Here is a 16,055-nt window from a genome sequence, read left to right as displayed (position 1 = left end):
AACTTAGCATCCGTTAACGTCAATTAACGGATCTGTAGAAGCTAAGTTCTTAAGTCTGTACCAGTAACTGGTCACAAAACTAGTCTTTTTATTTGATCTATGGCACTTAATTATAGGCTTACCCGTTCTCTGTTAATTAATGAACAAAAATCGTGTCACAGCTCAACAATAATATTTTTTAAGTTACGCTAGTAACGACGTCCTAGCAAGTAACGACGTCAGTTCTTAGCTTGGGTTTTCAGTATGCTGTTAGCTAGTAGTTGACACTACATGGCTGTGACTTCAAGACTATTCAAGATGTTGAAGTATGAGGGTAAGTTATATTTAAAGCTCATGTGCTGAAAAATAAGGAGTAATCACCAAACAATTCTTGTTCAAACTTTAAATTCATTGCTTTAGTATTATTTTCTCTGTAGAACAGCTTATAACGGGGCCAAATAACCATGATTATAATATTACTTTAATAAGTTAAAACATTATTTAACAAGTGTGGGTTGATATTAGCTCAACCTAAAATTACACTGAACTCAAATGAAATGGATTGCTGTGTGCTTACCATTTAAAAGGCAATAGAAATTAACATAGAATGAGAGGAACACAATTCAAGTAGCTTTTGGCAACATTGTCAATTTGCCAGTGAATTGAATTGAATTTATTATCATGTCTATGATACACAAACACACTATGACACAATCGTCCAACTCTTACATCCTTGCACTTTTATTTTTTACACACAGGGTCTTCACCCTTATATCCTGTGTCTGTATAACCGTAACAGTTTTTAAATTTTTGTAGTATTTCTGGGCATGTTGCAGGTTACAATATAATAGTGCTAAGCCTTGGGAGAGGTGTGGGCAATGCAAAAAGGTGACGGGTCATAGGTCATCATCAGACCAGCTTCTTGGCAACGAAGAAGTCTTTGAGTCGTTTCATCTGCCAAAAACCAACTGATAACAGAATCGAGGTCTGCACCACCGCCCACCACAACACTTTGCTGTTGGTGTCTTCGCTGATCTGACGAAACACCTCCTCTTTCTCCTGAATGAGAGTAGATAATAGAAAAGATGGAGGAAAGAGACATTAAATCTTCTTGTTGTTGAAAGGTCACTTCAGGGTGAATGATAACACTCAATGAAAATACTTCTCATTTACCCTCTGGTACTCCTGCTGCCTGGCGATGTACATCATCTGATCTATGAGGTGGCTGAGGCTGTTCTCCAGTGTCTCCATGTTGTCTTTAGTCTTGTCAGTGTTGGGGTCTTTTGTGTGCTCACCCATCTGAACATCCAAATGTAGTTTCTGTACAGCACAGTGGAGGGGGGGGGGTGATTTGTCTAGGTCTGTAGATAATGTTTTTTTTCATTATGGATTAATCTGACAGTTATTTCTTGATTTCAGTCTTAAAAAATGCCTGTGACAATGTCCTGTTAACCAGGATTTTGCCATCAAATTCAAGGCACTTCAGGATGTTAAGATTTTTAGTTTACTGTCACATAACACAATGTTTCCAAAGACTTTGTTACCTCTTAAGATAAAGCAGTGTCTGCCTGTGACCCCTCATCACAGATGTCATAGGTCAATAAGTTAGATATTTGGCCTCTAAATTTGCCATTTTGTCACATTTGAATACATTTTTCAGACCCAATGAGTTTAAATCGATCCATTATGCATCTCATGAACCCCTCAGATTTATTGACCCATAGGAGGGGCCCTTACCCTCAGGTTGGGAATTGCTGACATAAGACAAACAGCTCAATCTCACAACTCAAAAGCAGGAACTAGAGAATAATTGGCATTTTTGCTTGAAAAATTATACAGACGATCCATCAATTATCAAAATAGTTGCTGATTATTGACTAATCGGTTATCGACTAATTGTTTTAGCTCTATATTTATAATGGGAGTAATTAACGTTATCAGTGTGTTTTAAACTGTGGATACAGTAAGGTGTAAAGGGACACCATCATGCAATTCACAGAAATAACTTGTGATATAATGTTGTATTATTATTGCAGTATTGTATGTTTTGCTGTATTTTTCTCTCTCTTTAAAATGATTTGTGTGTGTGTCCACATGTCTCACCAGCCTTTCCCCAGCAAAGACTGCAAACCTTGTGGAGTTGGTTTGGAAGCAAAGGTAGTGCTGACCAGAGGCGTGAGCTGTGAAGGTGAATTTAGCAAATTTACCATAGCGTTTGGACATCACAACCTAGGGAGAAGGAAAGACACTGTTAAACCAATATTTCTACAGCTATGAGTCAACAAAATTGAGATGTGCAGTATTAGCATTCAGTAGCACTGTTCAGTGTTCATTTTGTCCTTGTTTAGGTTTGGCTTTAACAGACAGCACATGTTGTTTGCTTGGTGATAAACCTCTCCTGTGAGTGCAATACCTCATGGTTTGGATCTCTGACTGTCACAGTGACGCCAAAGTGAGGGGAGTGGGTGAACGCCTTCAAATCCCATGGCTCCAACAAGAAATAACCTGAAGGTAAGAGACACTCACACGTGAGTGCATATATATACATGTGCACAAACTCGCATAGTTGTAGTCAAGGGCAATACTAAAGCTTATAACATTTGCGAGAGGAAAGAAATTATGAATTTCATTCATTAACATAATATAGTATTTGATATACACTACTTGACATGTTACCCAAGTATACAAACACTCATTTCTCTTCGTCTCCCATTGTAGGACATATTGCATTTCTTTACGTTTCCGTGACTATTTGTTGTTGTTGAAGCACAGAACAAATCAGCTTTCAAGAAGACACTACTAAATGTGCAGTGTGGAAATGTATAGTATAAATGTCAAGTCATAAATGGCTTTTGCGCTGAAATAAGATATAATATAATGGAAGTGCATATAACATTACTGTGTGATTCAACAGTCACATGGCAATTCACAATACACTTTACAAAATCTAATTCCAGATTCATTCCTACTGTCGGGATTGTAAACAACACTCAGGAGGAATATTCCCTCTCCAGTACTCACCAGTCACCAGCATGTCCTCAGGAATCTCCTCAATGATGCATTTTTCCTCCTGCTCTCCGAGATCGAAATACATCGCCGCTGCCAACATCAGGTAACACTGGAGCAGAAAGCCAATGCCTCGAAAACCCATTTTCAGTTAACAATGAGCTTTTAGATTACAATACCCTTGCCAGTGACCAAATGTTTGGCCTGTAGTTCCAATAGCCTTTCTTTTTCTTTTTCTTAAGATCTGCAAATTCTAATTCAAGATTGAGGTATTTTTCATCGACTATAGCCACACACCCATGTCCTATAGCAGATCTCACAAGTCGAGGGCTGTAAGGGAGACAGGTTGAGTGTGAGAAATTCACAGGTGCTGCTTTGTGCGACGAGACATTCTGGTCGTGTTGTGACTGGTTAACCAATAGCCAATTGCAAGATATCTAAGGCTAGTGATTGACAGGGACTGACAACTAGCACCAGATACGGCAGTAACTCCTCCACTTCTTAAACAAATTTCTGGGACATGCCATGCTTTCTATCTAAAATATCTACTAATTTTGTTTCCAACACTGGGCCAAGTGCTTGCTCTGCATATTACCACACCATATCAAAAGTGACAGGTGCTGAACCATGCCTGAAGGGAGAGCCCACTAGCTATCAACAAAACGCAGGGAGAACAAGTAACAAATCCAACAATTTGTCTGCTTTGATTGTCCGTTTAGGGTATTTTAGAATGAGAATATAGATGAGCACTCTGTAAAACATATAATGATTGATGCTTAATCTTGACAAATAAGACAAATGCGCTTTTCATGACCCCTATAGGTGTATTTCTCATTCCTTGTAGATTTTCTAGTCCTTTTTGAAATATGGTGTTCACCTTTTAACCTTTTTAAATAGTAAGGGTTAGCAGTGCCATTGCCTGGTACTACAATACAAAAAAACAGTCCAGATCCCTTCAGAAATTACATACAATAGTTGCCATATGCTTACCTTAGATGAGATCACTTATGAAGTAAACCCCAACACACCCACACACTGAATAAACCCTTCTCATATTTAGTGTCTGCAAAAGTTGTCATCCTTAAAGTAAGCAACGAGTCAGATTTCCCTCTCCTCCCACGCTTCAGTGGTTTTACAGAAAGTGTGAATGCTAAATCAATATGTTTATTATACCTGCCATGAAGTAACAGATTCACTTTTAAAGTACCAAGGATTTATGTAGTGTCTGCAAACCTCAGTCTAATGCTCTAATTTATTCCAAATATATATTCTAATGAAAACTACCATTAATAATTTGTAATTCGCTGCCGTTTGGCACTACCAATACCATATTCTACTGCTACTTATGATCAGTTAGTTCATGCGCTATTTTCTTTTGTGATATTTTGAAAACTTCTACAACATACACTCTCTCTTCATACGTATACAACTAATACTAGGTAGGGCCTTCCTTTTCCCTCAAAACATCCTCCGTTTTTCGTGGCATGGATTCCACAAGATGAGACATAAATTCTGCAAATTTGTTAGCTGCAGATGCTGGAAGTAACCATTAGAAGATGGTGCATTGTGGCTATAAAGAGCTGCACATGGTCAGCAACAATACTCAGACTGGCTGTGGCATTCAAACCATGATTGATTGGTATTAAGGGGCTCAAAGTGTGCCAAGGAATTATTTCCCTCACCATTGCACCACCACCACCACCAGCCTTAACTGTTGCCACAAGGCAGGTTGGGTTCATGACTTCATGCTGAATTTTTTAATTCTGACCCTACCTTCTGCATGCATCAGCAGAAATCCAGATTTATCAGGCTATGATATGTTTTTCCAGTCTTCAACTGTCGAGTTTTTGTGAGCCTATGCCCACTGCAGCCTCAAATTTCAGTTCTTGGCTGACAGTGGTTTTGTGCTTTTTGACCTCAAGGCTTGACATGTTGTGCATTCTGAGTTGCTTTTCTGCTTACCGTGGTTATAAAGAGTAGTTATCTGAGTTATCGTAGCCTTTTTGTCAGCACAAAACCAGTCTGGCCATTCTTCTATGACCTCTCTCCTGAACAAGGCGTGTCTGTCTGCAGGACTGCTGCCCACTGGATGTTTTATTGTTTTTCGCACCAATCTGAATAAAAACATTAGAGACTGTTGTGTGTGAAAAAACAGGAGGTCAGCTGTTTCAGAAATACCCGAACCAGCCTGTCTGGCACCAATATCAAACTGCGGTTGAAGTAACTGAGATCATATTTTTTCCCCATTCTGATGTTTGATGTGAACATTAACTGAAGCTCCTGAGCTGTATCTGCATGATGTTATACATTACACTGCTGCTACACGATTGGCTAATTGGGTAATTTCATGAAAAAGCAGCTATACAGGTGTTCCTGATAAAGTTCTTTGTGAGTGTATTGATCTTAGAGTTCTATACTGTTCTATATTATCTTTGTCATATGTTAAGAACTTTATTTCCTTGGAGTACATTATATCAGTTGTTGTTAATCCTGAACATACCAAGACAAATTCTTAGCAACCTGGATTATATAACAGTAAACATCTGTTTTGAATGTATACCCCATGTGATATATTCTTCATCATATAATGTACTTACCTCTCATCACTCTCAGACTTAGCTGATGAAACTACTGTTAATGAAAGCCAGAACCTGGATCTGCTCAGTAATTTTCCCCTCCCTCGTCATTTAAAACGGAAGGAGCTTCTTCATGCACCAGATGTTTAGTTCTTATTGCTATTCAATCTGTCATCTACAGTGTGGTTTCTCTGTTGGTAGGTGGGAAAGGGGGCTGGGGGTCATAAGTGATTTTTATTTGTTTCACATTACATGTCACTGGTGTCTGTTCTGTCCATTAAATGGGACTCTAGCTTCATAGTGGGATGTGCAGCACTGGATGTTACAGAATGAAGTGAGATCTATAAGATTTCAGGTCTCGTGATCTAAATCAACATTTGGTGAATTGTTTTAAATAGTTGGTGAGCACCTTTATCCATTTTATGACCAACACTTCATCAGGGTGAGTTTGAGCCTACACTGGGGCCTAAATCCAGGTCATCTAGTTAAAAGCATTTCTCACTGTACTCAATTTGATCCTGCAGCCTCAGTGTTTGTAATATTATCTCGGGAACCCAAATGTAAGTAAGTCTAAATGTGTGGTTGAGACTTGAAGGTCATACGGAGCAGAGGCTTCAGGAAAGAAGGATTTTAGTTCATATCATGGAAATTTCTTGCTTGAAAATCAATCATGATTATAGGAATCATGTAAAGTTCAACAACAAACATGAAAATATCCTCCCTTTTCAAAAGGACCATCTCTTTCTTGAAGACACAGTTCATCAATGACATTGTCTTAAAAGATATTTACACTTTATTGACCATACAGAAAACATACATTTTTTTGTACATTTTTAGGATTTTTTTTTTTTTTTACCAAAAACTTATTTTCTGTATTGAACTAATATCTCAATAACATAAAGGAATACAAATCATTACTATCAGATTTGATATACTGTACACTACAGGTTAAAATCCTGTCAATAAATATATTCTTTGTCTTCAGGAAAATAACCACAATGTCTCTGTAAACATTAGGTTTTGAATGCTGCAATAGAGTAGTACTACTTCAACTAATGGAACTGATAGTATTTGGATTTTCTGTTAAGTATTTCTTGGATATGGGGATTTTAGATCATAAGTGTCATTTATATGGATTTATTTCCAAATCCGTTAGATTAAAGCTGCTGGGAGTTATAATCCACTGTGGGCAAACAAATGTGAATGTGAATATGATCCTCAGAAATGTCAGACCAAACCCAATAATAATGTGAAAATGTGTTTTTAGTTAATGGCTGTGTCTAAAACAGCATTGTTCTATCCCCACACAATTTTGATAACCTGTCAAAACTGAATTGGTGTCTAATAGCTATTTCTGCCAAACTACACCTCTCTAGTACTGTCAGATCTGTCAATGTGACTTGAGGATGAGACTTTTTTTTTTTTTTTAGTCCAACTCTCCCATTTTCATAGTTAGACTATCAATCAGTACATTAGTCATTTCCACAGAAAGAGGCCATGGCCAGGGTGGAAAGAAGGGAGTCTGGTTAGTCATATTTATGCTTCATGGGAATACACTGCGGACCTTTTACTGTTGTTTCTCCGTCTTCGTCCCTTCCTCCCTTTCCTGGCTTTCCTCTCTTTCTTGTCTCTCCTCTCCTTCCTCTCTTTTTTCTCCCTCCTTTCCTGGCCTAGTCATAAGCAGTTGTCTGGGAAGCACTTCCTTTCTTCCTCCAGCAGGGGGCAGGCTGCTCCATTGTTTGCCGGATGCATGAGGACGTAGCGTGTGCGATGCTGCACGCCTGAGTCTCCACACTTGCTTTTGCACAAGCCCCAGGGCGACCACACTGACACCTCGCAGTCCAGAGGGGTATCTGCACAGAGACGGGGGGGGGGGGGGCATTACAGTTTCATTAATATTTAGGTTTGGTTTGTTATTTTCTCTTGTGCATGCACTCTTGTGTTTTACCTCCTTTTTGAAAATACTGTGTTTATTGTATTGACATTTGTAAGTTTCCTTTTATAGACTTGCATGGAAAGGAGTGGAATAAGTCATAACCAGGAAAATTCCTGCTCTTCAACCATTATTTGGCTTTAAAAAGTAATAAAATAATGAAAGAGAATTCCAGTAAATGATGGCATGCTGTGTGTGCAGCTCTTTATGAACCCATAGTTTCTCGTTATAGATTCTTGGCAGTGGCTGTGCTGCTGGTGTTTGCAGAATGTTTAATTGCAGTTCTGTTTTTCTTTTTTTTTTTTACGTTCATTTATTGAGTCTTTGCTGACTGTGCATGCTCTTAGTCAGTATACCCCTTCCTTACAGTAAACAGTGGTATCACTTAATAAGTCCACCATAGCAGATAGAGATTTAGTGCCTTGCAAAAATGCACCTCAGCTGTAATTCAAGGAAAGGCAGCTGCCTTTTTCGTTCACTTTTCAGGTAACCTGTTATGCAATCATTGAAATCTTATGTTATATCATGTTTTTTTCTTTATTGCTTTCACTCTCCCTTTCCAACATCGTGAACTTGCCGGGCTACCTCAAACAACCTTGTTGTGACCTTGTGTACAACTGATATGTTTCACAGACTTCACTGTGGGTTAAAGAGTAGAAAAGCAGAAGGATGGGAGGCGATACGGAAGCTGCATGGATGGACGGATGGAGGGGTAGGACATGCACGTCAAGTAAAGGCTGATTTTGACGTCTCTGTTCAGCTTGTGTGTCCATTAAGGACAGACAGAAGGATAACTTGATAAGATGCTGCATGAAGTAATGCTAATTCATCTTATTTTATATCAGTGCTGTGTTTCACAGATAAAATCTAAAGCAGGTGAATGCTAATCTGTAATGAAAATTTTTGTACAACCCCTGGGGAGAAGGCATAAAAGAAATGAAGGTTTTAATGGAGCGAGGGAAGGATAAACAGTTGGAGGGGTAGAATGGAGCACTGGGAGTAGGGCAGGAAACCCCAACAGATTCTTGGCCCCTCTCTGCTGTTTGTTGATGGGTAGTCAGGGGAACGGACTTGTAGTCTGTGATGCTGAGTCAAACCTTTACAGTCACTCTCAACACTGAATCTGATTACCGCACTGTCAGCTCTACTGCCAGGCTGACACGCTATCTGTTCCTTTTTTCCCCCCTAATGAAACTTTTTCCTGGTCGAGTCATCTATTTAGACTTTTTGTGGTGAATTGTGTTTTTATAAAAGGTTATTTTCCCTTCCTGTCACATTTAAGAACATCAGTCACACAGACAGGTTGTTTGACTACTGCATTGTTGGCCTTACTTGTAGTTTGACACACTCTTCATCTTTATTTTTCCAAGCTGTCTTCCTATTCGTCCTCACAGTTAGTCTGTTTTACTGTTACCACTAATCTGTACAACAGGGAGTCTTAAAATTTAACAGTCTGGGAACTAACATTAAGTAAATCCAGATTCAACTTATGGATGCAGGTCTTGTTAAAACATATGTGTCTGTATCCCATTTTGAGTCACGACCTAAACGCTGCTGTACCTAATTTTGACGCAGTTTTCTTAAAATGCTCTTTCACTTTCTCCGTCTCTCATCTTTAGACTTTTCCACTGGATGCCAGATGTGCCCCTGGCATTTTTTGATGCCCTCCACTCGCTTGGCTTCTCTGGTTTCTGGTTGGAAGTAATTAAGTTTGTGTGTGGCCTATAATGGTTTGCAAATGCTTTCATCTGAGTCAGCAAAAGAAACAAGTTCCTAGTATTGTGCACAACATAAAACGTATATCTTTTTTCCATTTAAATGTGTAAAGCAGAATGGAGAAAGGCACCTTAGGGTAGAAATGGTGGAATATTGCAAGTATATTGTTTAACTGTTGATCTCACTAATCTATATTTCAGCATATTTTGCTGACTATGTATAAGAGCTTGTATTCATTTTTAGTTTTCTGTTTATACCTGAAAAATAGTATTTTAGTTTTGCAATTGAGCGTTTTGGTCTTTTCCTTAAAGGTGTCCTATATAGTATTAGCGGACAGTTATAGCTTGCTGTCTTCACTGCCTATGTTTGTGCGTTGCAATACTTCTTTGCACGTTATTGCCCCCAACTATTGAGTGCAATAGCATTAAACTGGTAACATACAACGCATTGCCCAAAGGCTTGTGCATCCTTTTGCCTATGCACAGTAAAGGCAAATGGGGACCCGCTCTTTGAGACATTGCTCCATAGCACAGCACATTAAGGCACCCACAGGGTGAGTCAGGCTTTGACTTTTTTCAATCAGTATCTAATCAATCACATACAAAGTTAGAGATTCAGAGTATTTGTGTTCTTCAGACTTACTTATGAGCTTGTCTTCAATCTCATTTCCTGTTGGCAGTTGGTTGGACTGGGTGGGCTCCACTGGCAGGCTCATGATCTGATTGGTTTTCTTTATCTTGGTAAGCGTTACCTTGGCGATGGGTGGGAGTTGCTTGAGGCGGGGGTAGTAAAAGGAGTTGGCAGGGTGGCTAGGGAAGGAAGCGGTGATCTATGGAAGGGGAAAATGGATGATGAATTACAGTTGATGATAAATGGAGATGTATTGGTAGAGATCATAAGGGGCTATCACACTTTATAGCACAGTGGCAATAGCAGTTAATAAGTTGATCCATTATAATGAAAGTGTTTTTTGATGTATGAGTAGTGTGCTGCAGTGCTTCTGCTGTTTATTTGTTATGTCCACAACACAAAGGGTGTGCTAACGGAGTGTTCTAATCTTTATTTAATCTTCTGTGATTAAACTTGATTGTCAAATTTCCAGAGTGACTTAAAGCAGCTGGCAGTTGAATATTGCATAATCTAGGTGATTTTAAAATCCTATAATAATCTGTAGGCAACATAATGTGTATGCACAATTTCAAGCTCATTTCTGTGTTCACAGTTGGTTTATGATTTGTGGGTTTTGATTCATGCAATGTTGTTCTTGGCTTAGATTGACCCACCTGTGTGATTTTGTCCTGCGGGATGGTCTCAAAGTTTGGAGAGGAGAAGGTAAATCCGCTGTCAGTTCCTGCATCATATGGGAAAAGCTCCAGCGACACATTGTCTTTCCAGTGGTCGCCATCACACAGGTCAACAGTGTCTACACCCACAAACCAGTCTGGGCTTGGAACGATACGCACGATAAATGAGAGCTGCAGATGGAGGAAGTAAAGCATGGGGAGGAAGATGGAGCGTAAAGAGAAAGAGGAGGAAATAAGGGGGTGGGTGAGATTGGAGATAAGGAGAGAGAAGAAAAGAAAGACATGGGAAAGAGAATGGAAAAGGGTTATTTTTATGTTGCCATATATGATTTGTTTGTCAGGACTGTGGGTTAACAAATAATTGTTGGATTCACGATGGAAAGTTAAAATATATTGATTTCGATGCAGACAGACCAGAGATATTATCTTTAAATATTATCATTCATTCTTCTCCCTTGTGAAAACCTGGTATCTATATTACCTACATTTCATCTCAACAGCTGAAAGTTTTGTCCAACATGTGGAAGTTTTATGTTAGCAGCGGCTAATATAGCTTTGAGATGCTAGCCTCAAGCAGAGCAATGCTACAGAGGTCTGGTGAGCTTGCTTCTTTCTAACGACACAACTGCAGATTATTACATTTTTTCTTGTAGTCTTACTTGAGGGGATCTGTCATACTTTGCACAGCTTCCTCTGGAGCCACAAAAGAGTTCTTACAACTTTTTTCACATATGATGTGTAAAATTTGTGGATTTACCAATTAAATCAACCATATGTGATGTGTATATCACATGACTAAGTATTTCACTGTGCTATAATGTTTTTAATTGGAAGCAAATATCATCCTTGGTTATTCGTAGTCCAATACGTCACCCATCCCCTTACACGCATGCTGTTATTTCAGTGCTAAAGAATAGTTTGTTTTGAGCTGGTGAACATCTTCAGTCTCCAACTGGACTTTTTCCATTTCTCTCACCTCCAAACCAAACCTCCGTTCCCTCTCTTTTCTCCCAACTCTGTCTCGTCCCTTGTCCAAGCCTAACATAGTGTCAAATGTGTCCCCAGTTTTATGACCTAGCCAGGGACTCATCAGCAGGAAGTTTAACAGCCAACTCCTACAGAGTTTTATATAAATTGTAGAGACATAAATTAGGCCTGCTACGTTTTGGAAGCTCTCTTTAAGCTGCAGCATATGGTAAAAACAGTCTGGAGCTGGTTTTATGGTAGTGTTAACAATTTTGCTGCACCAACCTAGTTAAAAAAGTATAATGTGCTCTTTCTCATAATATTACTCTTTTTATAACCTTCAAGTAGCGGTATTATAAATTATTGCCTGGCTAAAAAGAGACTTGTCCTTGGTCCAATTTTAATAGTTTTGGCTGTCATTACTATTGGTAATGATAATCATTTATTCAGTTATATTGTTGTGACACAGCAACGCAACATCCTCAATGGAAATAACCTCACCACACAGTTCACAAGGGCAAACACACAAGCAATCAAGCATATTTTAAACATATCTAGTTAAATCCACTTGTATAGAAAACTTATTTGAAGGGGAAAACTGAAATGAAGGCGCTCAAAATGTTGTTACTGTTGTAGATTGCGGAAGTATAGTAAATATGGAAGGATTCACAAGAAAACTTGTGACCCAGAGCATCAGACGACCTTATCACGCATACTGACCAAGCAAAAGGTGTCCGATGTACTTAATGCCCTGACTCAGACTGAAGGATTCCAGGTGTTGAGTGACTTACATAGGAGTGCCTGGCGAAGACCTCAAACTCAGTGTTCATCTGGCCTGTTCCTCCCACAACAGCGGGAGCGGAGAGGATCCCATAAACGCTCTGGATGCGTTCGCCGGCCGTCTCGACTTCCTTCATGATCGTCCAGGCCTCGCCTTTCTCAGCAAACTCCCTCACTCCGTTACTGGCAAACTCATTACGCTGCCACATGTGGTAGTCAGAGCTGTGGGTCACCCCTAAGAGCAGAGAGAGAGAGAGAGGGATAGGAGAGGATCATAGATAGATGTTGCAATTAGCAGTTTATGTATAGCTCTGCAGAGGGATATTAAAGGAAGGTTTTTTGATAATAACTAAGCCTTATGACTATATTTGTCCTAATGTTACTTGCATTATTGAGAAGATTTCCTTTGTAGCCTCAAAGCAATCTGATGTATCTTTTGTAAATTTACTAAAGGAAAGGAGATTTAATCTTATGCTCTTTTATCTCTTCAATGGCTTCTTCTGCTTTTAGTAATCAGTTTCAAGAACTGGGCAATGGGTCAGTAGGAGAAATATTTAGCTTTCTGTTACGCAACCAATCAGAATACTGTTCCACATCTGCTCCTAATAAAAATAATCTGTACAAAAAGCAGTTCAACTCTGCACTTACCAATGAGGTTTGACCACTGTGCAGGGGGACGGTAGACTGGATACTGCTTAGGGAAAGCTGCCTGATTCCACTTGCCGGTAAACGTTAGCCTGTACTGGGCAGTTTCTGAGGCCGTGCACATGGGGATATCAGTAGGAACAGGCATTGAATGAAAGCCTTGGCCCAGTGTCAGCATCATGACGATCAGATGGTAAAGTGCCTCAGAGATGGAGAGGATGTTCTTTGTGGTGTCCATGATAATGGGGGCTGATTTGGGGAAGGATGAAGGACCTGGATGAGATATATTTAAGAGAATACAAAGAAAGGAGAGAAGTAAGTAGTAACATCAAACTGAGTCCTCCAGCTGCTAATGTGTACAGTTGTAATCACCACATACAGTACCACATACTTATTGTTATTTGCTCTGCTGTTGCTGTGTCCCAAGGTGATCTGATGTAGAGCATTTTTACCAATATTTGCCATAAATGTCTTTATTCTAAAGATTCAACTAATAATATTTTGCTGAAGAGGTTTTTTTAACTCTTTTTTGTGCACATTCACTTCCTCCGTGCCTGTGCATGTAAAAGCTTTGCACTATTCTGATGTGCAGTTACCATTTTTCTTGTTATTTGACATCTGTGCTTGGGGTTGTCCTTTTCCTGTAAGATCTGGTATATGGCAAGAATTGGAGAAAAGGTCAAAGTGTCTGGCTGCAGCATCACTGCTGGGTTTAACAAGTGGGGCATGTGAGTCAGAGGGAATGTGTTTCACAGAAGTCCTTTGCACTGTTTATATTCCACTGTTTAAACTTGTAAACTCAAATTTAAGCAATGCAGGATTGGCAGAGGGAGATCTGACATCAGTTAAAATACAAATTGTGAAATGTTGTTGCTGCAGCCTTGTGAGCTCTACATTCCTGTCTCGATGATATTATTTAACAGAATAAAGCTATGCCATCTGAATTTTCTAACTTTGGATATCTCATCATATCTTCCTCACTATCCTGTATTTTCCTCTCCAGAGAGGGAGCTGTAACTTGGCATTCGTCTTGCCACCTTCTTGAACTCTTTCAATAACTCTTAAGTGATGTGGGTCTTCTCACTCAGTCCCTCACTTAGCAGTATTATCTTGACACTAATATGTGTCCTTGACCAATAAAGAGCCCCGATGTTAAAGGTTCCCCTGAGGGAAATGTACTATTTTAATGTGGAGCACACCCTTGCATGCTGACATATTAACACAAAAGTAGAGCCAGATGTGTTTAACATTTATCAGCAGATGTTTGCATTTTACTGCCACACTAATTCTTCCAAACTATAATACATGACATCCATATAAACTCTGTTATATCTGCACTTCACTGTCACATGTTTGTTTTCTCTGTTTGAATCTCTTGTCACTTACATGCGGTATGATTGCGTAAAGCGCTGTTACATGCAAGTTTGGTAACCTTCCGTAATATAACTGTCAACAGCCATCAATTTGTGCAGAGTGATGCAGTCTTCTAAATGGTAGTATATCTGTACTGTTGTGTAGCAAAGACATGATGGTGTGGTGCAGTAACTACTCACTGGTTTTGCTCAGGGTTCCAGATGAATGAAGGGTTGCAGCAGATGATTGGAGAGGAGGGCTGGAGGTGAGGAGAAGGGGAGAGGAGAACAGTGGATGTGGCTGTCGGGAAGAGTGACTGCGAGGCTCCAAGTCCTCTTTCGCCTATTTATGTCTTTCAGGAGGTTCACCCCTCGCTTTCCTCTCCCTCTTTCCCTCCTTTCCCCCGGTCTCTCCCCCCTTTCCCCCTCTTGCTCCATTCCCCTCCTCAACTTGCTAAACGCTTTCTCTCAGCCTCTCTATCTGCTCGTCAATGACTTCCCTGCCCCCTTCATGCCCTTTGACTTTGGCTATCCCTCTGCCACTCTCCTCCTCCTCTCTCCTGCTCTTTATAAGTACCCCATTAACTTGCTAATGTGTTCAGCAGTTCTGGATACACCGCCAGAGGTCCTGTGCAGCTCCATAGGTAGAGTGTCATTTCACAGTGTGATACTGTAGCTCTCTATACCTACAAATATGACTAATGAGGCTTATAATGTATTTCTAGAACTCTCTAAATGTCTCTTGGTGAGGTTTTTGAATTACAGCTGAGCAGCTAGATCCAGTCCCAGTGCTGTTTTTTAACTCATGTAGGAAGTTATATTGCCTATGACACAGTCGATTTGCATAACTCCTTTGATGTGTTTTTCAGGGGCTTATAAAGTCAGGCAAATTAAGGCATTATCCAACAAAATGTTGAGGAAGTATAGACTTTAAGATAGAAAGAAATGTTATGTTTGATGACACTGAGTCAGATTTTTGCAGAAAATGTAATGAACTTGGATTCTTACAGTACCTAAGCCTGTATGGGCAGTAGCAGCGGTGGGAGGCACCCCTATTTCCTGGAGCTTTTGAATATTTATTTTGGGTGTTGGGTTCAATCCTGAGTCTGCAGTGAATTTTGAAATCCAAGACCTCAAGACTCCAGAGCAGTCATCTTACTTTTTTATGAGGCTCAGTGAATATTGAAGTCAAACACAGAGAGACAAAGGGAAGACTCAAAGGCTCCAAAAAATATAGCTTATAGCTGTCTGATCAAATGGCTCAGAGTGTTACAGGGCTGTTTTGAAATTTTGAGGTTGTGGGCTCAAACCTCAGGTAACTTAGTGAAGTTTGAAGTCCAGTTTCCAAAGGAAGGACACAAAAAGTCACCCTGCTCCAATGGCCATGGTCAAGAAAGAAGACTTTTGAGAAGTTTTGAGGTCAAGGATTTGATGGTAGATGACTTGGTGAATTTTGAAATTCAACGACCAGATGAACTTTCAGAAAGGGTGGTCAAGTATCTCTGACCAAATATGTCCATATGTTAGAGAACTGCTTGGAACGTCTGAGGATGTGTGTGTGATCCTTATAAGGCTCAGTAAATTTTGAAGTCCAATAACTAAAGCTCTCAGCGCAATCAGTAGCGTAGTGGGTTCGTTTGTGACTGCAAGGAGTCAGTGGTTCAGTGTGAGTCACAAATCCCGCCCATTTTCTGTGCCACAGTGTCAAAACCAACCCTGTTGTGCAGTGCCCCTCTCCAAGAGAGTTAGAAGCAATTGGTTATGGATGATGATCCATTTATGAAAGGCATGAAGATAG

General features: G+C 39.8%; 3 protein-coding genes across 4 annotated transcripts in view; 1 reads left to right on the top strand and 2 right to left on the bottom strand.

Moving 5' to 3' along the window:
* The window catches only part of maea (macrophage erythroblast attacher, E3 ubiquitin ligase), an 84,918-nt gene that overhangs the window by 389 nt on the left and 68,474 nt on the right, over positions 1-16,055 (top strand). The window contains exons 2-4 of the mRNA XM_056383458.1: positions 2,086-2,167; positions 2,422-2,490; positions 2,937-3,091. The gene's annotated coding sequence lies outside the window, so the exon portion shown is untranslated. The remainder of the gene's footprint in view (positions 1-2,085; positions 2,168-2,421; positions 2,491-2,936; positions 3,092-16,055) is intronic.
* On the bottom strand, positions 602-4,747 carry si:ch211-255i20.3 (transmembrane emp24 domain-containing protein 11). Its single transcript, XM_056383466.1, has 5 exons — positions 3,001-4,747; positions 2,393-2,484; positions 2,083-2,208; positions 1,153-1,299; positions 602-1,038 (listed from the first exon to the last, which is right to left on the bottom strand). The coding sequence occupies exons 1-5, from the start codon at positions 3,128-3,130 to the stop codon at positions 889-891; spliced, it is 645 nt and encodes a 214-aa protein (XP_056239441.1). The 5' UTR covers positions 3,131-4,747; the 3' UTR covers positions 602-888.
* spon2b (spondin 2b, extracellular matrix protein) lies at positions 6,321-14,620 on the bottom strand. 2 transcript variants are annotated; one of them, XM_056383460.1, is made up of 6 exons: positions 14,459-14,620; positions 12,909-13,178; positions 12,272-12,495; positions 10,494-10,685; positions 9,853-10,039; positions 6,321-7,414 (listed from the first exon to the last, which is right to left on the bottom strand). In XM_056383460.1, exons 2-6 carry the CDS (start codon positions 13,141-13,143, stop codon positions 7,236-7,238), a joined length of 1,017 nt encoding a protein of 338 aa, XP_056239435.1. In that variant the 5' UTR covers positions 13,144-13,178; positions 14,459-14,620; the 3' UTR covers positions 6,321-7,235. The 2 variants fall into 2 exon arrangements, with proteins under 2 accessions (XP_056239435.1, XP_056239436.1); XM_056383461.1 differs by having other exon boundaries at positions 12,909-13,154.

Source organism: Seriola aureovittata, chromosome 8, assembly GCF_021018895.1.
Source record: "Seriola aureovittata isolate HTS-2021-v1 ecotype China chromosome 8, ASM2101889v1, whole genome shotgun sequence".
Taxonomy (NCBI): domain Eukaryota; kingdom Metazoa; phylum Chordata; class Actinopteri; order Carangiformes; family Carangidae; genus Seriola; species Seriola aureovittata.
Note: the sequence above shows the minus strand (reverse complement) of the source record. Positions and strands in the feature narration are given on the sequence as shown.

Coding starts and splice junctions, on each gene's coding strand:
- si:ch211-255i20.3 (XM_056383466.1), bottom strand. CDS start 3,130: ATGGGTTTTCGAGGCATTGGCTTTCTGCTCCAGTGTTACCTGATGTTG. Junction 1,300..2,082: donor TCTTTGCTGGGGAAAGGCTG/GTGAGACATGTG, acceptor TGTGCTGTACAG/AAACTACATTTGGATGTTCA. Junction 1,039..1,152: donor GGCAGCAGGAGTACCAGAGG/GTAAATGAGAAG, acceptor ACTCTCATTCAG/GAGAAAGAGGAGGTGTTTCG.
- spon2b (XM_056383460.1), bottom strand. CDS start 13,143: ATGGACACCACAAAGAACATCCTCTCCATCTCTGAGGCACTTTACCAT. Junction 10,686..12,271: donor TCTTCGCCAGGCACTCCTAT/GTAAGTCACTCA, acceptor CTCCATCTGCAG/CTCTCATTTATCGTGCGTAT. Junction 7,415..9,852: donor GATTGAAGACAAGCTCATAA/GTAAGTCTGAAG, acceptor GTCTCTGTGCAG/ATACCCCTCTGGACTGCGAG.